At 49.7% G+C, this 21146-nt stretch overlaps 9 protein-coding genes across 9 annotated transcripts; 4 read left to right on the top strand and 5 right to left on the bottom strand.

The window, feature by feature from the left end:
* Positions 1-146: 146 nt before the first annotated feature.
* Positions 147-2096, top strand: N7537_006185 (GMC family oxidoreductase; the record flags this gene model as incomplete). The annotated part of the gene is made up of 5 exons (XM_056897242.1): positions 147-1028; positions 1097-1188; positions 1245-1651; positions 1700-1866; positions 1920-2096. 5 exons carry the CDS (start codon positions 147-149, stop codon positions 2094-2096), a joined length of 1725 nt encoding a protein of 574 aa, XP_056753027.1.
* Positions 2097-2431: 335 nt separating this feature from the next.
* N7537_006184 (cytochrome P450) lies at positions 2432-4155 on the bottom strand (the record flags this gene model as incomplete). Its single annotated transcript, XM_056897241.1, has 5 exons — positions 2432-2617; positions 2670-2804; positions 2872-3462; positions 3523-3878; positions 3945-4155. The coding sequence occupies 5 exons, from the start codon at positions 4153-4155 to the stop codon at positions 2432-2434; spliced, it is 1479 nt and encodes a 492-aa protein (XP_056753026.1).
* A 380-nt stretch (positions 4156-4535) lies between these two features.
* On the top strand, positions 4536-5403 carry N7537_006183 (putative short chain dehydrogenase; the record flags this gene model as incomplete). Its single annotated transcript, XM_056897240.1, has 2 exons — positions 4536-4815; positions 4892-5403. The coding sequence occupies 2 exons, from the start codon at positions 4536-4538 to the stop codon at positions 5401-5403; spliced, it is 792 nt and encodes a 263-aa protein (XP_056753025.1).
* Positions 5404-5928: 525 nt separating this feature from the next.
* Positions 5929-6861, bottom strand: N7537_006182 (NmrA/HSCARG family protein; the record flags this gene model as incomplete). Its single annotated transcript, XM_056897239.1, has 1 exon — positions 5929-6861. One exon carries the CDS (start codon positions 6859-6861, stop codon positions 5929-5931), a length of 933 nt encoding a protein of 310 aa, XP_056753024.1.
* Positions 6862-7664: 803 nt separating this feature from the next.
* N7537_006181 (cytochrome P450) lies at positions 7665-9323 on the top strand (the record flags this gene model as incomplete). The annotated part of the gene is made up of 2 exons (XM_056897238.1): positions 7665-8961; positions 9028-9323. 2 exons carry the CDS (start codon positions 7665-7667, stop codon positions 9321-9323), a joined length of 1593 nt encoding a protein of 530 aa, XP_056753023.1.
* Positions 9324-9879: 556 nt separating this feature from the next.
* N7537_006180 (FAD-dependent oxidoreductase) lies at positions 9880-11463 on the bottom strand (the record flags this gene model as incomplete). Its single annotated transcript, XM_056897237.1, has 6 exons — positions 9880-10121; positions 10196-10841; positions 10893-11134; positions 11191-11260; positions 11311-11348; positions 11400-11463. 6 exons carry the CDS (start codon positions 11461-11463, stop codon positions 9880-9882), a joined length of 1302 nt encoding a protein of 433 aa, XP_056753022.1.
* Positions 11464-12366: 903 nt separating this feature from the next.
* Positions 12367-13866, bottom strand: N7537_006179 (uncharacterized protein; the record flags this gene model as incomplete). Its single annotated transcript, XM_056897236.1, has 2 exons — positions 12367-13100; positions 13161-13866. The coding sequence occupies 2 exons, from the start codon at positions 13864-13866 to the stop codon at positions 12367-12369; spliced, it is 1440 nt and encodes a 479-aa protein (XP_056753021.1).
* Positions 13867-14168: 302 nt separating this feature from the next.
* On the top strand, positions 14169-15036 carry N7537_006178 (uncharacterized protein; the record flags this gene model as incomplete). The annotated part of the gene is made up of 2 exons (XM_056897235.1): positions 14169-14946; positions 15002-15036. 2 exons carry the CDS (start codon positions 14169-14171, stop codon positions 15034-15036), a joined length of 813 nt encoding a protein of 270 aa, XP_056753020.1.
* A 481-nt stretch (positions 15037-15517) lies between these two features.
* Positions 15518-18053, bottom strand: N7537_006177 (uncharacterized protein; the record flags this gene model as incomplete). The annotated part of the gene is made up of 3 exons (XM_056897234.1): positions 15518-16903; positions 16964-17962; positions 18033-18053. The coding sequence occupies 3 exons, from the start codon at positions 18051-18053 to the stop codon at positions 15518-15520; spliced, it is 2406 nt and encodes an 801-aa protein (XP_056753019.1).
* Between the last annotated feature and the right edge of the window lie 3093 nt (positions 18054-21146).

Here is a 21146-nt window from a genome sequence, read left to right as displayed (position 1 = left end):
TGGCCCCATGTGGCCCCCTTGTGCCTCGTGGGCGTTCCTGACGATCGATTCAGCCGCGACGCATGCCCAGATAAATTGCTGCCTCTGGCCGCAAAGAGACCCAGTCTGATGTTTCATGAAGTGTATGTTTTATTTAGGAGATAACGATGTTGAAGTTATATTTACTGACTCTAACGGCCCTGACCCTTCCTGTCTCTCACGCAGGAGTCGTCCCTCGCGTTAATCAGCCGGACTACGTAATCATTGGCGGTGGTCCAGCAGGCTTCGTGCTCGCGGAGCAATTGACCAAGAACTCGAAGAAGACCGTTACCCTTCTGGAGGCTGGTCCAGATACGGCAGGGGTAGCGGCAATCGATGTGCCTGGCTTCGCTCCAACATTGCTAGACTCGGAGTATACCTGGAACTATACCTCGCAGCCCGATAGCAACATCAACAACCAGACTCCGGATCTGGCTCAGGGTCGGGGATTTGGTGGTGGCAGCGCTGTCAATTATTTAGGTGCCTGTCGTGGTGCACCGTCGGTCTTTGGTGAATGGGCTAATATCAGCGGTGATGATGGATTGCGATGGGATAATCTCCTCGAGGACTTCAAGGCTGTCTTCCACTATACCGAGGTCGATGTTGGCTACGATACGCACATCAACGCGAGCGCTTACGGTGATGGTCCTATTGATATTACCGCACCGGATGACACTCTGGGGTTCGTTGACAAACTTGTGAGCGCGTGGATGTCAGTCCTGGGGCTACCTCATGTTGACCTGAATGATGGCACTGGGCTTGGAGTTTCTTCGGGCACAAGCAGCATTCGCGCTTCAAACAGAAGTCGCAGTTATGCTCCCCAAGGCTATGGATGGAAATTAGCCGGACGCTTTAATGTCCAAGTTCTACACAATGCGCAGGCCACGAAGATCAACTTCCATGGAAGGCGTGCTCAGTCAGTCACATATATCAACCCTAACGATGGCTCCTCCAGAACACTTCACGCAAAAGAGATTATTGTGGCTGCGGGGGCCATCAATACCCCTAAGGTAAAGAACCATTCACCCTGCAACCCTCAGCCTTACTATCCTGGCTAACATTTCTATCATCTTTGCAGCTGCTCATGCTTTCAGGGGTCGGTCCAGCGCGCCATCTTGAGTCATTAGGAATCAAAGTAGTGGCCGACATTCCTCAGATTGGCCAGAACCTGTAAGTACACAACCATTATGTTTCTCTATACAAGCCACTCTGACACTACGCAATAGACTTGACCATCACTCCGCCTTCATGGAGTTTGAGGTGCCGTCAAGCATCGAGACGTTGTGGCAGTACACACAAAACAGCACTTTTAAAACCATCGCGGAGGAGGAGTACTATAAAGACGGGTCTGGTCCGCTAGGTGTGCCCAACGGCGCCGCATTTGCCGTCTCACGCATTCCCGACGCTATTTTCCAGGCCGTTGGCGATACTTTCCATCCTAGCCTCCCAGCCGACAGGGGTCATCTTATGTTCCAATATTCCAGCTCAACGCTGCAACAGACCACCCCAAACGTGAGCATTATATCGCCCTTCGTAGCGCTAGCTCAGCCCGAAGCCTCGGGCTACATGAAATTGGCGTCGGCCGACTACCGCGATGCGCCGCTTATTTACTCAAACTATTACGGGTCCCGGGGTATGTGGGTCACTTAAACATCATTGCGCCATTGCTAACGCTACCCAGGAGACAAGGCTGCCATTCTATATGGCTACAAGCAGTTGCGCAAAGTGGTTCAAAATCCAGAAATTGCGCCCATTTTGGGACGAGAGATTTACCCCGGGGCTAATGTGACTTCGGATGAGGATCTGTGGAACGCCATTGCTGGGGGCTCGATGAGCTTTCATCATCCGGTAAGACACATCCGGCCTTTTTGAAAACATTATATCGACTGACGCGTTAATAGCTGGGAACCGTAGCCCTGGGAACGGTGGTGGAAGGAAAGTCTTGGAGGATCAAAGGGCTTGATGGTATTCGTGTGGTCGATTCGTCGACTATGCCCACTATGCCGACGTGCCATATCATGGCCAGTGTCTACGCCTATGCACACCATGCTGCCCAGCTGATCCGACAGCAGGACTAATAGAAGGCCACTATATACTCTTATTACAGCCACCAGCTTGGGTTATTCTAACTGGAAATCTACAACTTGTCTCTTTTCACTACTTGCCACTGCTCGCCTAAGCGAGACATTAGCGTAAATTTGTATGCTTCATTGTGCATGTTATCAATGAACAGACTTCACCAATTACCTATATTTAGCTAATGTGGAATTGGGGGAAGAAGTGAGGCATAGCCGCGTTATTTTAATTGACAGTATTCCCAGTTTATTCTGATAGTGGAGGGATTGTGTCTAGTTTGTTGCTGTCCAAACTAGATAGGGGATGGATGTAAAAGGTTGTACCCAGAGGTCAAATCTTAATCCACCTCAGCTCTCGATACCACCCTACACGTGAAGCTCGGCTTAACGAAAAATACATTATCTGTCCGCCATTCATCACCTTCTAGTTGAAAATCGAACCGACGGTATAACTCGGGGATGAGCTTGGTAATTTCTAGTAAACTGATGTTCTTGCCGACGCAAGTTCGAGAGCCGGCACCAAACTGAGAATACGTTAGCATTTATTCTAATCTCATCAAAGGTACCGTAAATCACCGAAAATAGGGTCTTGTCCATCACCACGACTTCTTCCTTGGGGCCGAGCCATCGTTCGGGCCTGAAGATATCCGCATCTGCGCCAAAGACATCCTGGTCTCGGTGCACGACCCATGCATTCATCCCCACAACCGTCTGTACACGTTAGCCCTTGAACTGCGGTTACCCAAATCAGTACGATTTAGATGATGGCCACACTTACCCCCTTCGGAAAGAAGTATCTTTCCAACTCGACACCTGGGGCAGGCACAACTCGAGGTAAGGGCAAGCCCACAGCCGGGTGCACGCGCAGGACCTCTTTGATGATAGCTTGCAAATATGGCATCTGCTGTGCTTCTGAAAACGAAATGGGTGTCGATAACTGACCCGCGGCCAGTCGGGCATCAATCTCCTCGCGCAGCCTCTCTGCACAGCTCTTGTTCCGGGCCAGATGATAGATGGCGGCGCTAAGAGTGAGACCGGTAGTATCGGAGCCGGCAGCGATGTTGGCGTTGATAGTGTTGAAGAGTTCCAGGTCGTTGACCTTTCCTGCCTCCTGCAGGTCAATCAGTTTCTGGATGAAGTCCGGGCGATCGGATCGGGCGTGGCGACGTGCAGCCAGGTGGCGGTGGACGAAGGCATTGATATTTTCGAAAGAACTGCGAGAGCCCAGCAAATGATTGAGTTGTCCTATCCAAGAATGCAGCTCAACGAACAAGCTCATGCGTGAACTATAGGATAGATTGTCTTGGAGTGTTTGCAGGATGCCATCTATGTCGCCACCGGTGCGCATCATGCCGAAGGAGGCTCCGACCTGACCATGAAATTATTCTGTCAGAGACCAACGGGGCACGGGGGGAGTCATGAAACCTACTGTTATCTCCCCAATCACGTCAAAAGCGTAGTACTGCATCCACCGTGGGATGGCCACGCTCTCGCCACGCGCGGCTCGTTGGGACAGCTGTTCCACTAGCGTAGTGTTACAGCTGTTGACGAACGGCTCGTATGCGACCATCGAAGTCATGCTAAACATAGAGGCGACCTTGCGGCGGTGGGCAGCGTGGCGCCGCTCATCCATGACTGAGAACATGTCGGCCTGGGAGTCATCAGGATGGCCGTAGGCGCGGTACCAGCGGTCCTTGGTAAATTTGCTGCCATGGCCATATATCGTCTGCAGGGCGGCGGGACTGGAAATGCTGTACCGATTGGGGGCGATGCGGACGATGGGGCCTGGTGTGAGAGTATTAGAGATGCCCCTCCACCCTAAAAGGTGATTAGGTCTGGGGAACGACAAACCGTATCTTTGGTGAAGTTCGACATTAATCTGTTCGAAATGGCCGCGACGGATCTGATGAAGTTCCCACAGACGCGTGAAGCGCGCGAGCCAGGGGCCGGGCACTCTACGCAGAGGATCATGGGCCAACCGGTACAGGTGGTGGATAAGGAAGGCTACTAGACCCAAGATGACAATGGGTCCGAAAGGTATTGCCGGTTGAAGAAATGTCATAGCCAGAGAGTCGAGTGACAAATTGAACACACATGTTGGGGTATCCTAAATGGTTTAGATTCCCAGAGCGAATAGGCCATTTAGGGCACGGAATCCGAAGGCAGATGCGGAGTACAAAGTGACGTTGGTCGAAGATCCTTGTAATAGCTGCAGCACATTGTCCAATTAGAGTCCTGTATACCTCCTTCGCGCTTTCATAGGGACCGAGACCCCGATGTGCATAAAAGAACAAAGAAAAGCCGGACTTAAGAGGGGAAAACGGAGGCCGAAGGCAATTTTCACGTCCATACAACACAGCTGCACATCACCCCACTCACCACGTTTGAACCGGAACCTCCTTTTCTTTCTATTATCCACACACCATCATCGACATCGTCAACATGGCCAAAATAGTTCTCATCACTGGTGCCAACACGGGTATCGGCTTCGAGACCGTCAAAGCCCTGGCTGCATCCGATCAATCTTACACTATCCTTCTTGGGGGTCGATCCCTAGAAAAGGCCCAAGCAGCTGCCGCCACTGCTCAGAAGGACTTTTCCGACTCGAAAAGCGAGTTTGTCCCTATTCAGGTAGACATTGAGCACGATGATTCGATTGGTCGAGCCTTCACCGAGGTGAAATCCAAGTATGGGAAGGTTGATGTGCTTATCAATAACGCTGGTGAGTATTATATCTGTGTAATTGGAGGTGTCTATTATCCGAGATGAAGAATTGTGCTAATAGGACTTGCCGGTAGGGGCCCAATTTGACCAACAAGTAGCAACAGGGCAGCTAGGAGCGCGTGAGATGTGGAACCACACCTGGAACGTTAATACGACCGGTACACAGATTCTGACGTCGGAGTTTGCGCCTCTATTGCTGGAAAGCGCTGACCCACGTCTACTCTTCATCACTTCGGGTACATCGACTCTAGCCGGCACTGAGAACCGGACTTTACCGGTGAATCGAGTGGCGGCTAAGGGGTGGCCTAAGACAGGGTTTAGTGTACCGGCGTACCGCAGTGCTAAGACGGGGCTAAACATGCTTATGCGGGAGTGGTATCGATGGTTGAAAGAAGACGGGGTTAAGGTTTGGGGGATCTCACCCGGTTTCTTGGCCACCGGATTGGGTGGCAACCCCGATGCCTCCCGGAAGATGGGCGCGCTTGATCCCTCCGTGGCGGGGCCGTTCATTCGTAGCGTCATCGAGGGCGAGCGGGATGCTGATGTGGGTCTTGTGATCAACAGGGATGGGGTTCAGCCCTGGTGAAGAGCCGAATCATGACCTCTGCAAATTCTAGATGCTTCCGGTAATGTCCGTTCTGTGCAGAAAGATGATGTTTTCGTCTTCTTTTTGCTCTCCGTTTATCTCTCGGACATTTTAATGGAAAAATTTGGCTTTATCTCACTTCCCATTCTGAACATGTCGATCCTATGGACTAGGCTTTCTCAATGAAGGGCTCATGTGTTGATAGAATGAAAGCGCCCCGCCCCCTGCATAACACGATCTATCAACAGCTCCCTTGCTTCCGTCATCACCTCTTTCCCTCCTGCACCTTCCCAAGAATGCACGAATTATGGTGGGACCTAACTGCCATGGCTCAGGTATCCCGATGAGCCCAATAACCCAATAACCAATGACAGCAACTGAGCTCTATCTACTTCACAATTTATGTTTTCTGTCGATGTGATATTCAAGCAATTCTAGGGTTTTATGTGTATGCGCTGGTATTACGATAAAATGAGAGGAACAAAAAAAAGAAATATGTTATCATGTATTGAACGAGACGCTTGTTCATGCCAAGTTCAAAGGGTGGGCCTGGAAATACTCATCGAGCGTGGTCAAGTGACCTCTAGCCTGCTCCGCCGACCATTTCACCTTTTCCTCAGTATTCTCACCGAAGTAGCCAAAGTCTTCGAAATACAGCAGCATGTCGACAATGTGATCACTCATCAACGGCGGCAGGAACCCTTTCCAGACGTCTACGGGAAACTGTCGGTATGCGACCGTCTTCCCAGACGCCTTGCTCATGGCCTGGGCTATCTCTTCGAAACTGTACAGAGCGGTGGCGCAGCTGAGCACCTCGCCCTTGTACTTGGGGAAATCAGCGAGGATAGCGGCCACGAACTTGCCAGTGTCATCCCCCGTGTTGACGAGGGGCATCTTGGCCTGGGGGCTCACGATGGCAGCAAAAGTGTAGGTGCCGTCACCAGCAGGGTGAGGCGCCATGGAGGCATTGAAGTTTGACATGAAGGATCCCAGGGCAATGAAAGCACTTTCAATGGGAAGGGTGCGGATGTATTCCTCCACTTCCGCTTTACCGTCAAAGTGGCCCATGTTCTTGTATTTGCCATTTGAGTTCTTACCCCCGTTGGGCAGAGTTGAGTAGATGTACTTGGGCACACCTACGGCGACGGCGGCGTCGGCCAGGGCACGGCCCTGTCTAACTTCGTTGTCGCGTGCGTGTCCGTCGTAGATGGTGATGGTGTTTGCGAAGACAACATCAGCTCCGGTGAAGGCGTCGCGAACGGAAGCGGGATCTTCAATACTGGCTGCCACAACTTCGATTCCTTTTTTCGCCAGTTCTTGTGATTTCGCGCTGCTTGTATCCCGCGTTGTGCCTCGGATGGAGTATTCCTTGCTCAGCTGTGCGTCTGCAAGTACAGTCTCGGCCACTGAACCGCCCTGCTGGCCGGTGACACCGAAGATGACGAGAAGTTTAGGCATTTTGACTTGGATTTGAGGGATTGAAGACAGTTAATCTCTGGTAGGTTTCAAGGAACTGAAAAGAGGTCAACCTGAGCTATAAGTAAAGCAGCTTTATAGAAGCCCCGACATTGGCAGTCGTGCTTAACTAACTCCTAAGTCCGGCAGACTCGGGCCCCGATATCCTTATCCCCGGGCTATCAACAAAGAGGCCAAATCATTTTGCAAACAACCTTGAGTACCGTAATCGGACAATCCATGTAGAGGTGGGGTGGTATTTCGTAATAAGTGTCTCGTTGTATTTCCGCTCGCGATGTGGGACTCGGGCTCCGATGTATGGCTGGCGGGGCATAGTTAGCGGGTAGGGCTCAATGCCTGGTATTTTGGGTATCGATGCGTGAATTATACGTTATTTTGCCGTATTTCAAGCCAGCAGAAAATTAAAATACCTGTATCAATATCCGTAGACGGGAGGAAAGCTTAGTAAGGAAAAGTACCCACCATTCACCTGGGCACCTTGGCACCTGGGCAACCCTAAAGTTAGAAATAACATCCTCTTTAAGATATAGGTTTTAGGCTAATTTACGGTCCATTAGTACCAAGCGTTTAACCATGGCCGCTATGCCCATTCGCACCCCGGGCCCCGAGAGGCTGCACCGTGGACAAGCTAGGTCGCCGAAGTTGACAATTTGATAGTCAGTGAGAATAGCCAATTGGGTCCGTGAAGTCGTGGGAGTGGTGATATTCATTTCTGTTATAACCAGTCGTGCATCTGCACACGATCACCCGCCCACATCCCAATCTCAGGTGCTCTGCCCAACACCATGGATGCCTTAGTGAATTCATTTGGTGACCTCGGGATACCCGTCACCATCCTGACAATCTTGAGTGGAGCCGCTCTGGTCATAGCCATTATATCCGTTCGCTATTATGCCTTTCGACGCCGTCTACCTCCAGGACCTCCAGGGCTTCCACTGATAGGTAATTTGTTAGAGTTGCCCAAGAGCCATCCATGGCTCACGCAGACGGAACAACACAAAAAGTACGGTCCTATCTTCAGTATGCAGTATGGCCTGTCCACGGTGATCTACTTAGGCACATACGAGCTGGCGCGAGAGCTATTGGAAAAGCGCAGCAACATTTACAGCTCGCGGCCGACTTTCACCATGATTAACGAGTGCATCAGTCAGGGCAACCGGTCATTGACCCTGCCATACGGCGAAAAATGGCGGAACTATCGGAGGCTCCAGGGATCATTCCTGGCGCCGCGCATGTCCAACGTGTACCGGCCACTACAGGACCTGGAGAGCAAGCAGCTTGTCAGCGAGTTCCTTACGCATGACGACTTCTTCAAGCGCTACCACCGCTACTCCTCTAGTCTAACCTTCGCCCTGGCATACGGTAAACGCATGCCAACAGGACAGGAAGAGGAGGTCAAGGGCGTCGAGCGCATAATGGACAACCTCAACAACGTATTCATCACCAACTGGGTCGTCGACTCGCTGCCGTTCCTTAACAAGTTGCCTGCCTTCTTTAAGCCATGGCAGAAGATAGCCAACCAGCTAGGAGACGTGGAGCGCAACTTCTTCAACATGATTCGCAACGGTGCCTCCATGCGACCGGGTTATAACTGGTGCAAGGACATCCTAACAATGAAGGACCACCGCTCTCTTACAGACACTGAGCTATCGTACGTAATTGGTAATACGTACGAGGCCGGCGCCGACACTACAACAATGACGCTGCAGGTTTTCACGCTAGCTGCCGTACTGCACCCGGACAAGGTGCGTATTCTGCAGGCAGAAGTTGACCAAGTTGTTGGGCGTGATCGACTGCCGACGTTCGAGGATACCGAGAAGATGCCGTACCTGGCGGCGTTCGTGAAGGAAGTGCACCGCTGGCGACCGGTGTTGCCCGGGGGTGTACCTCACGCTGTCACGGCCGACGATGAGTTCATGGGCTACCACATCCCGAAGGGTGCCACCATCGTTTCGGGTCATTGGGCTATCTCAATGGACGAAGAAATGTATCCGAACCCCGATGAGTTCAGGCCGGAGCGCTTCCTGGAGAACCCAGATCTCCCGCATAGTCAGTTCGGTTTCGGCCGGCGCAAGTGCATTGGTAAGTGAACTATTTTTTCAATCCACCGGACAGGGCACCGAGGCAGAGGCTGACATGGCTATATAGGGCAATATATCGCCAACAACTCAATGATGATCAATGTGTCTCGGATGCTGTGGGCCTATGACATCCGGAAGGGCTGGGAGGTTGTCAATGGCAAGAAAGTTGAGGCCCACGTCGGTCGGCTTGATTTCTTTTCTGGCTTCAATTCCCCACCGCTCCCATTTAAAGCAGCATTCATTCCTAGAGACTCCAAGGTGTCGGAGATTCTGCGTACGGAGTTTTCTGAGGCCGAGCGCAGTACCGAGGAGATTTTGGAGGAGATTTTGCAGGCACAGCGCGTGATGAAGGAGGGAAACTAAATCTATTCCGTCAGCCTACTTGCTATCCTTGCAAGCGACCACTTGAGATATAACAGCGCTGCGGCGATGTGGGAAGTGGAAAAGGAAAGCAATGTCTTCAACAGAATCAAATTGTGGGCTTGGTCTTGACGGAGGACGTGACTATCCAAGGATCTCACACTAAGATATCAACTATCCGACGTTATGTGTGAGGCAGCCTGCTACTATTAATTTTCTTTTGTCCTTTAGTTTGCACTGCTATCGGGAAGGCAGCCGGAATGGGCCAAATTCGACAAAGGCGTTTCTATGTACTTAGGTTCTTAACATATGTATATATGTGAATTATAGATTAACGCCGATGGACCCCCTCTTATAATTCAAGGCTACTCTAAGGCTGCTATGGTCTGGCAACACGTAGCATGTTCTCACAGTATCCCTGTGCCTTGTGCTGTAGTTAGTCGTTCGGGGATGTAGTATTAATTGACCAATCGCATCATATTAATGTACAGACAACTAACCCTATCCATCTAAGCATATATATTATATTGGCTCCCTTTCATTCGGTGACCTGCGGAGACTATGTATGGCCTCGTCGCCAGCCCATTTTGAACAGCGGACTATCCATGATCGTACTCTTGTCCCTAGCTTTGATGGCCTGCTCCAACGATAGAGCAACCTCTGTCGCGCCTCTTGGTCTCATTTCGCCTTCGTAAGCCGTTATCAAGTGAGCGAGTGTATTCTTCCTCGATACGATACCCTGGATAGCGTCCACCAGGTCACTGGCGTCTCTCATGGCGTGGTTGAGGCCTTGGCCACGTTCTATTTACGAGATTAGCTATCCTAGCTCTCGCATGAAAGAGGGGAAATCTTGACACGGAGATGGATACACATACGAGGAACCATGGAATGGGCTGCATCGCCCGCCAACGTAACCCGTCCATCGTGGTTATCCCACGCCATCGTCGGCGCCCACTGCTGCCCGGCATATACTGGGACAACCTCTCTCTCGGCCAACTTGAGGGCACCCGTTCGGAAGGGCTCGCACAACGACGCCGTCCAGGTACGGTAAAAATCCATGCGAGTGTCTGGATCTTGCAAATCTTCAGCATAAGGCGGTCCCCACCAGCCGATGTAGTTCTGGAACTTCCACGTTGTCGCGTCGTCCGGGTCTGGAATATCTAGAACTGTCCATGGAATTAATACCACCACTTCAGCAAAACAAAAGTAGGTAGCACGCTTTGTCTCACCAGCCAGCATTGCGTTCCCAGGCCTTTCGGGATGAGACGCAATCTTAAAAACGGGGTGCAGCGTCTGCAGCAGATGTGCCTCCTCGGCAGTATATCCGCTTTTCGGGAAATTCATCATCGTGAGACCGACGGGCTCCAGCTGAGCGGCGTCGTAACCGGTGAGAAATTCGCGCACCTTGGAGTGCGACCCGTCGCATCCGATGACCAAATTCCCCGTCTCTTGAGTGCCGTCGCGAAATAATACGCGCACGGCATCGCCCTCGACGACGACGTTTTCGAAACATCTTTCAAACTAGTGAATTTTGGCTACCAGCTCTGATGCAAGGAATTTGGTCAGACATACCTGTACGTTGAGATTCTCTCCTTGTGTCAAGAAGCGACGCAGTTTCATTCGTGATACGCGGTTCGTACCTTCAAGTGGAAACTCGGCAATCAATTGGCCAGTCAAGGCATTTAAAAAGGGGACTGGAGCCGAACATGCCGACGGATCACCATGGGGATCGCAACGGATGTCGCTGATGCGCGCACGAAGATGTGCGGGGAGTACCTTTTCCAAATACTCGGTACCCCAGTGGAGTAACATGCCTAATAAATTGATCAGAATATCGGGAAGAAGTAGTTAGAGGGGTATAGATGCCCACCCCAGTCCCGCGGACGGTTGTAATAGTCATTCTCACGGTCTCGCTCGAAGACAGCGTAGTCAATATCAGCCTGGTCAGTACCCGGTCAGCGTCGTCTATGGACAAGGCGGTTTGCTGTACCTTTTTCAAGCCGGTAGCAATTGCAAGGCCGCAGTTACCTGCAATTGGTCTTAGTTAGGGTTTGAAGAGTTGTGTAAACAAAAATTTACCTCCACCAATGATAAGAACTTTGAAGTTGTTAGACACAATCTTCGACTCTTTGGTGGCCTCCATGGCTAACGGTAAATAAAAGATATCTATTATGTGTTGAATAATATACTATAGAATAATATACTATAGAATAGTATACTATAGAATAGTATACTAAACAGCATGTAAAATCCGAGGTGGATCTTTCACAGAAAGAGGAATACTTTGTAGTATAGAAATGGAGTAATAAAACTGTCTAATCTCTTCATATCTGGAAGCCAAGCCATACTTATGGCTTCACTTCCACCCCTGCAGATCCATCTAGTTACTCCTCATTATGAACATGCCTTTTGAGATCAGAGGGAAGATTAAACGAGCGGTGAGAGGCTTAATCGCTGGGTTCTCCCATATTCCATGGTTATGAAATGGTTATGAAGAAGGCAACCATTTGGCTGACAGTAAGCTGAATTGAAATCTCACTCCTCGACGCCACTAATCTCGATTCTGTACAAGTTCTGAGTTCTCGGTATGCAAGAAACTGGTGTATGCAGAACCATGAGCGAGTGATGACTGCACAGTGGCGTATGGATATAATCAGTCAGGATCCGAAACCAGGTTAATTATGGAGAATTAATTTGACTTTTCAACACTGTTTGTTGGACTTCTGAACTATTAGATTACGAATGTTATTAAGGTTCAATCATGGAGTAGTCAGGAATGAAATTTTACGTTCATTCTAATCCAGACCAATTTGACTCGGGTTCCAGTCCCCGCCATACGGGCAAATACACTTGAGCCTCTCAACCGAAGTATTGTCCGTATATGAATACAGTGTAGGATACAGGCAGGGACTAATTTTATTCTCAACTAGGGCTTGTGACGGGATCTATGTACAGGATTCAAGATTCGACATATTAACATCCTTGCAGCACGTTCCACAGACATAGATCGAGTCAGCGCATCAACACAGTCCATCGCAGAGTTTCTCTATATCCGTCTGATTGTAGACGCAATATCCACATCACCCATATCTGTAATCCCCCAAAGCTTATCGGGCAGAGGCGTTGGCGCTTCCACATGCGGCTGGATGCGCCGGGAGGCCTCCAGGAATCTTGCGCGGATTTCACTCCAGCTGAGCGTGGTATTGACCAACTGAAAATCTCGTTTTCGAAACCGCCCATCCACCAAGACGTGCTCAATGTCCCCTGGGTGAGCATGGAGCATAACAGCCGCAACAGGGTTTCTCCATCCGAGCATATTCGGCGAGTCTCCATTGAAAACGACGAGATCTGCCTTGGCCCCAACCTGCAGCACTCCGATATCTGGGCGTCGTAGGGCACGGCCGCCCTGACGTGTTGCAAGAAGGAAGGCCTGCTCTACAGCCATGGGGTTCTTGTTGGGCAGTACGCCACTGTCCAATGTCTTTTGGTAGTTCCGGCTCCGGACTGTCTGTAGCCAGAGACGTGATTGGCTAAGAATGTCACCCGAAAAGGTCCAGTTCGTGTCAACCCCGAGAGAGGCCTGGTCGGAGATCATATGGCCGGTTTTCTGGCCATGACCGTAGTGACATTCAGATTCCGGGGTGATAGAGATGAAGAGATCATGTTGGCGCAATGCACACATGTCCTCATCCGTGAGGAAGGGCGCATGGGAGAAGACAATGGGAATGCCTATATTTTGGAAGCCACGGGCACAGAGCAAGGTTGGCGCAGTATTGCCCTCTGGTTAGAGTTAAGGTTAGCTCGGCCAATTTGCATGATTATTGGTGAAAGATCATTTACGTGGCCAAGGTCCTCCCATATGGTGCATCGTGATTGCCTCCAACTTCAGATGATTGATCATGTGTCTCAGATGCGTGAGCTTTTCCTCAGAGCCAGTGAGACAAGACCCTGCAAGTCCATCGAGGGATAGGCCTAGCTTCACGTATGACTGTGTCGCCTTGGATGTCAGTCGGCCCAGAAGCTGCCACTGCTCCTCCGCTGTAAAATCATCTCGGGGAGCAACGTCGTAGCACCACCAGATCCTAGCACCACTGTCAACAGCAGCGTCAAATCCGGGCTCTACGACATCTCGGCTCCAGTTATTGTGAGCATGCTCTAGATAGGTTGTGACACCCGCATTGAGTCCCTCGAGGTACCCTTCCAGACAGCTGATGTAGATATCCTCTGGTGTAAAGGTATTAGTAGCATTGGCTGACATTTGGCTGAGCCAGTCAAAGTACTGCGCTAGCACGATATCTGGTCCTATGCTCCGGTAGACGGACTGCCACATGTGCACGTGTGTGTTCACGAAGCCAGGAGACACAATTTTGCCCTCAACATTGATAATATCTGCATCTGGGGGAGCGCGTAGCTCCTCAAAGCTCTCCGCAATAGCGGCAATGCGATCGTCGATGATTAAGACGGACGCTCGGCGCAATACCTGGACGGCCTGGGTGGAGTCATCGAAGGTCAGCAATGTGCCATCTTTCAGCACAGTCGCTGACATTATGTCGTAGTCGGCTTTAATACTGGTATTGCAGCTATGGACGTGAAATAGGATACGTTTTTAAATCTCGATATCGACGCCCGCGCTCTCGGCATCCGGTTGTCTCCACTCCGGAACCCGGACTCCATCACAACCACACGCCCATATAGCTCCCCTATGTCAACAAATAAATAGAGATTATAGGTTCCTTAACAGGCAGCTACCGGACCCTATCTAAGATCGTGAGTAATCGGCTTCTCTGTGCACCCGGATATAGACCGATGATAGCACATAGTAAGAAAGCAACTCCGACAATATTCAACATGACCAAACAGCCTGTCTTGATACCCACTGCCTCCCTACACGGGAAAGTCGCCCTTGTCACAGGCGGCAGTCGCGGCATTGGCCGAGGATGCGCCATCGACCTGGCCAAGCGCGGATGTAGCGTTGTGGTCAACTACGCGCACAGCAAGGAGGTTGCTGAAGAGGTAGTGCGGGCGATCGAGGCGACCGGCACCAGTGCTCGGGGAATAAGTATACAAGCGGACGTCACAAAGGTATCAGAAATTGAGCGATTATTTCAAGAGTCCAAGAGAGAGATGGGCAAGATCGACATCGTGTTAAGCAACAGCGGAATCGAGTCATTCGAGAAGACGGAAGACGTGACGGAGGAGCAGTTCGACCGCGTGTTTGGTATCAATGCACGCGCGCAGTTCTTCGTCGGCCAGGCAGCCTGGAAGCACGTTGAAGACAATGGTCGACTGATCTTAATGAGCTCAATCTCGGCGGGCTCGATAGGGATCAAAAACCATGCGTTGTATAATGCGTCAAAAAGTGCCGTCATTGGTATGGTCAAGGCTTTTGCCACGGACTTTGGTTCCCGCGGAATCACGGTGAACGGGCTTGCACCGGGAGGTGTGAAGTCGGACATGTTCACAGAGAATGCATGGCGCTACATCCCTGGCGGCAGTCCCGACTGGCCAGCAGAAAAGGTGGAAAGCATGGTCGCCGGCGCTTGCCTCTTGAAGCGATGCGCTGTACCTGAGGATATCGCCCGAGTCGTGGGCTTCCTGGCATCGGAGGATGGGGGTTGGGTTAACGGTGAGTTGGCACGCAGAACTCTCATAGCTGACTCCCGGCTGACTTCATATTTTAGGGGAGGTGATCACCATTTCAGGGGGATTCAAGTGATTTAGCGAATGTGTGTAGGTGTGTAGGTGTGTATATTATACGCGCTATGTCTGGTGAATTTGATGTGCACTGTGTTGGGGTCAAATGACCCCGGATGCTTCCAACTTTGAAGCTGCTGAGGGGCATAACTCTTTCTTCCTTCCATATATCTCTATCGAATGCCATTTTTTCCCTTCCCCACCCCCACACCTTATCCTACGGATTCTGTAGGCTTGGTCCGTCTGACAGAGCTAGATCATGATGGAGCATGCTCCCTATATTAAGGGAATGGATACACGGTTGCAATTTGTAGATCTTTATTGTGCTAACAGTGGGTGATATTGGTATGAGGGGAACCAAAAGAGCATCGTCTGGCTATCTACAAACAGATGATGACCCATCAACAACAATGACGTACTCCGCAAAGGTCTAACACACTCAGCTGGCACTTGACAAAGGTAACGATGTCTCTAATTCAATTCAATATTTATCACGGTCATTATCATATCAAATGAAAAGGCATTTCCTCTGCCAGAAGTGTGGACAGTGGACTTGGTGCATTCTTACGGGCGGACCTCTCCGACCCTTCGTCGGTGCGTTGGCGTTTCAGTGAACCCTGGCGCTCGGTGGTGCATGAGTCCCATTGCATCTGATCTGGGCAGTTAGGCAAGTCATCGGCGGACAAGATGTGCGTGAACCCGTCTGATGAGGTGCCGATATGTTCCAAGTCCGCCGTGTCTGGCGGCGTGGCGGGCCCAAATGAGGACGGCATGGATAGCCAACTCTCCCAAGAGATAGATGTGCTACCTTCTGGTGTCTGCCAATAAGCCATATTAGACAGCTCTTCGGTAGAAATGCTGTGGTTGATGGGTGGGCGGATGGATAAGCTTTGCAATGGCGAATGAGATGCCCGAGGGTCGGGCATGGACACTGACGGCTGGTCCACCCCTTTCTCCATTGATGGGTCGGTTTTCAACCGATCCAGAATGTCCAGTAATCGATCAAAGATTACAGACACCACGCGGTGGTAACTATTATGCTGCATTCGTGAGGTCCGTTCACGATAGCAAACAGACGCCTTCCGCAGAAGTTCCAAATCTGAAAGGGATTTCATCCCCGAGTCACCCTCTGATGGATGCAACAGACTTTCGAAGATGATAGATAATGCTGGGATTGAGAAGGAGTCGAGGATGTTGCCGAATGGAATGTCACTGCCCATTATTGGAGGAAAGACACTCTGTGCCTGTGTGTGACTATTCAAGGCACAGAAAGCCTCTATAAGTTCAGCGGAGCGATCGCCATGGATTACTAACAAAAGGATACAGCTGGTGCGTGCATCGCATTGAACCTGTTGAATATGCCGTGGCTCTGATCCATGCTGCAGAGCTAGAATCCGAGTGGCCAGGAACTCCAGCTGCAACTGAGCGCCACGCGCAGACTCGGGCAGCCGGCAGTCCGCGATGCCAGAAATGCGTGCGTATTCGTCAAGCTTCTTCTCGATTGGTTTAAGTGCAGACTGAAGCTTTCGGCTAAACCGCTGACGACGACCGGTGCCCTCATGGGACATCCGGTAGATGTCATCCTGGATAACGGCTAATCGCAGTCGGTCGGCATATGGTGCCTGGTGCTCCAAGGCTACGGAAATCTCTGAGTTGATGTTGGAGTCGTAGCTGGGGAGCCAGGCGACGGATCCTCGTGTTGTGCATAAACTTTTGTCCCATGTATACAAAGACCGGAGAACCTTGGCCCGCTCTATCGCCTCGTCGTTACTGGACTCAGAAGGTAGAATTCCAGTATGATGAAGGCCCATCGTTCTTGCTAGCATACAAGCCTGGGCCAGGATCAGATCACTCCACCCGGATGGATCGAGTTGCTGCGCCGCGACACTCTAACACCTGTTAGCAGAAAGTACACCAGTGGATCATTCGAAGGTGACGGAGATTCACACCAAAAGTATCAAGGTCTGTACATTGATGAGCCGGGGTGTCGTTAGCAGACGCGAACTGACCAGAGCCGCACGACTAGGGAGCAGGGAGCGGGCAAAGTCGCCAACCAGCGCGGTGGGCGCTTGGGTAGATATTTCCATCCCGAGTACGAGCAGCGTGATAACATTGAAGCAGACTGCCCATGCCTCGTCACCTGGTTGTTGTGGCTGTGAGTAAACCCTTTCGAGATTGCCCATCAAGCTTTGCGGAACAAAGATGTCGGTGGTACAGTCGACATGTTGGATGAAATGCCCCACGGCGGTGACAGCCTGCTTTTGGGGCAAAAGCTTGATTAGTGGGTTGTCGCTGAAAGGAGGAAAAGGTTCTGTTGAGCCAGCAATGTCACATATATTCTGAAGAATGTCCCGTAAGGTACCCGAGACATTTATACTACTAGTAGCTAGGGCCTGTATTCGAAAACGGCTGCAAAGGACAAAGAGAGACGAGCGTCCGTGATATCGGTCGACCATATCCGAATGGTTCCGCGAGATCTGTAAGTCAGGCATATCCATGTCGGGCAAGGAACGAAGACTGTCTAACGCGAGGTCGTCGTCGCCGTTGTCGCTTATGTCTCTGTCATTGCCTTCAGTGGCGCGGTCACCAATACTGTTTGAGCCACGGGAGGATGATGGGGTTAAAAAGGCAACTTCTGAGGTTAGTCCAGAATTGAGGCCATTAGAAAGGCGTCCAAGGTGGGACTCGATGGTTTGTAACCGCTCCTGGAGGATCTCAACGCTATCGCATCTAAGGGAAGTCAGCAGGTATGAACGATACGTGGTCGCAGAAGGCGATAAAGCCCACAGTAATTTAAGATGGTTGACTCTCTTGACTGGATTCTGGTAGACACAGGTCACTCCATCTTCTCGATCGCAATTACTGCATTGCGGACGCTCGCGGCCACAGCGGATCTTCCGCTCTCGGCAGCGAGTGCATGCCAGGTCTGGGGTGCAGTCGGAGCGATTCTGCACATTGAGATTAGCAATCTCGCGGCTTTATGGGAGTAGCAGTGGCCCAAGCATGGTTAATCCGTACTTGCTTGTCAATAGTAGACATCTCCAGAGATTGCGTTGAAGGGGCCTGAACCAAATTCAATCTTGACCTTTGGATCCCGGTTTATAAATGCGAGAGGATGTATCGCCAGTCAGCAGAGTATTAAAGATCCTAGTGAATTCTCAATAATTCACATTGCTCTAATAACGCTAGTCCTAATTTATTCCTCACCTACGCCAGCCCACTTAACCCACATAATGCTTACACGCCCTTTCGTACTACTACAGAAGTGAGACTAGCATCGATGCAGTTCGACACCTCAGCCACCAATTCCTACATACAAACCGCATCATATTATATTGTACGAAATCATTTCAATTCGGGCTGCTTTGAGTGAACAGAATCTATAAGATCCTAGCACTTTTATTAATTTAGTCCTAACAGAGCAAGGTTGTTTTTGAACTAGAGGTTCTCTTCCGCCTTAATTTAATGGATTGGAATATAGTTTAAGCACAACATCTTACAGAGTAGTACTACCTACCCCCTACCGCAATGGCATTCTAGGCGCCTGGAGGTCGGGGCTTTTAATTGGAGGCGCTCTCCCGTCAGCTCAATAGTGGGGAGTGGACCCTCATACCTCTAAAATAATAAATCTCTTAATTTAGAGGGCAATATCTACTACTAAGACAATTTATTCCATGCTTTCTCCTAGGCTTTGATAGATATTTTATACCCGTAACATTAAACACCTTTCGTTAATAGTGGCATGGGTGATAAAGGGCTTTGTCTTCTTGACAAATGTGTTTTAAGTCATGCATTACTATTACAAGCTAGTGGTTTATTCGAAGAAGCAAATAAAGATCAGGACCAAAACTTTTGAGACAGATCTGCGTACTATTCCTATGGTATCAAATCGATCTGCGAACGATTCTTTTACATGATGCATAGTATACACTGTAATATGCAATACACAGGGCTTGTGGTGGAAACCATGTGAACCATTGCGAATTCCTTCAATGAACATTCCCCATTCAAAGTCAATTTCCCATTGTTTCGAAGGGCATGAAAGGATGACCCTGCAGGTCCAAAGAACACTCCTATAGGTCATACCGGGTGTATCATTTCACTCGCCACCGTGGGTCTATATTGGCCACGTCAACAGCACATATGCAGCAAGACATGGGTCATTAACCTGTCGCTTCCAGACTTCCAGATATATTCATCAATTGATTTATCTTGGAAGTCTTGTCATTTTCATTGGTTTATATTACCCATCCGTTCCTAGTCACGCCATAGTATCCCCCAAGGCTGCGACAGCCGCCCGAGGAAACCCGTTCGAGGCAGGATCAAAGCTAATATAATAGGATTACATTATATATGTCGATCAAAGTTTTTTAAGTTCACAGATAAGGAGCAAACACCCCATGCAGGGTAATGTAATTCAATCCATTTTACATGATGGATTCCCGTCGACAGGGTGCTGATCCTTTGCTTACATCGGTTAATAAAGCCTTTCCGACAGAAGACCGGAGGTGATAATGCCGCACCAATTTTTCGATTTCATCATAGCCGAGTTTACCGGCATCCGGGGGGCATATAGAACGAGGCAAATGCGGCTGAGATGATCCACGGCTCCACGGCTGAGACCCACGGCCGGTAGAAAGGCCGAGCATTTGTCTTGGGCCTTTTTTCGGAAACTTCAGTATTCGTCGTCTATTTGCTTAAATCGGCTCCATCAAAGGACGAATGAGAGAGGCTATGCATATCCTGTACGCCATGAGGTAGAAATGTTCGTTCGATTCTTTTTCCCATTATTCAGCTGTTTCCTATGTACTTTTGACCATCGCCTGTCTGCTTCCTGTAATCTATCGTCGGCAGCTGTCTGTTCCCAACTATTATTGTTAGATTTCCTCTACTTGCCGTACTATAATGCTATAATGCTGTTCATCATTTGGGTATGAAGGCTCTTCCGGACGCCTTCTCCCGTCTTGCTGATACTTCTAATCGGGCTCAGTGGCTGTCTCCATGACTTAAGTCCGCCTTTTTATTCCATCTCCCGTTGTTTTCTCTACTACACTCCCCAGTCATATATACGCTTACTTCATATCTTATGGCTGTTGCCACCACCTCCATTAGTTTGTATACACCTCTTCTACATCACCTTACAATACTATCAGATCTCTTCATGCTCTACTTCTCTCTTTATTCCTACTAGTAACCCCTAGAAGCTGGATTATGCCATGTTTTGTGGTCACAAATTAATCATATCTGACTTGTCGATCATGACAGCAGGTTCTTTTAGCTACCTTGATATATCCCCTCGCCGTCATTATTTAGACACCTCAAGAACTTCGTGCTTAGATGGCATATTGCTAATGATACACTGTTCAGCCTTGAAGCGGTGGGGAAATATTACTCGTCTCATTATGCACAAGGTGTAAAAGTCAATCTGCACCGTCCTCAGCTCTCAAGTTCAATTTGCTACTGTATGTTGTAGGTAGTCGCCGGACCCTGCCGCTAAATCAGATTCCCGTATTTAATGCAGCTACTATTCTGCGCCCTGCATAAATTTGGGTAACATGATTTTTTCTTCCGCATTAGCGCCCCTCACCTGAAACGACTTGCGCTATTATCTTATCTTTGTTCAATATTACTGGCCTGCTAAATGTTTTCACTTCGGCAGGCCCCTGTACTACCAAGCCATATACCAACCATATTTATAGGACCTGTCCAGGCTACAGGACAATATCATCTTGCCTACCACAGAAAAGCTGTTTATTCCACTATCGCTACCAATTTATCATGTAGAAGGTTCACATTTTCCTTCAAAAATTAGTGGTCTGCCAAATTGAATGAACCTCAATTCTGCAGAGAGTAGTCTCCGGATGACAGCTTTCTCTTAGTACGGTGTACGTTTCTGACGTGCAGCAATATCCATTATTTCAATGATCTACATCGTATTATTTTTCTGAACTGAATCGGCAATTAAGTAAGCTAGATGCTTTTACGTCAACGGTGAAAATAGATAGAACGAAATACGAGTGATTCACAGATAGCCATAACTACGATAACATGTTCTAGACTGCTCTTTTTGGTTCACGTGTGTACTGGGATGCGTGGGTCTCTGTTTTGCAAAAATGAGATAAAATATCTTAC

The sequence above is a fragment of the Penicillium hordei genome (assembly GCF_028827395.1).
Source record: "Penicillium hordei strain IBT 12815 chromosome Unknown utg000003l_segment0_segment0, whole genome shotgun sequence".
Taxonomy (NCBI): Eukaryota; Fungi; Ascomycota; class Eurotiomycetes; order Eurotiales; family Aspergillaceae; genus Penicillium; species Penicillium hordei.
This window is presented reverse-complemented; position numbering and strand designations above follow the sequence as displayed.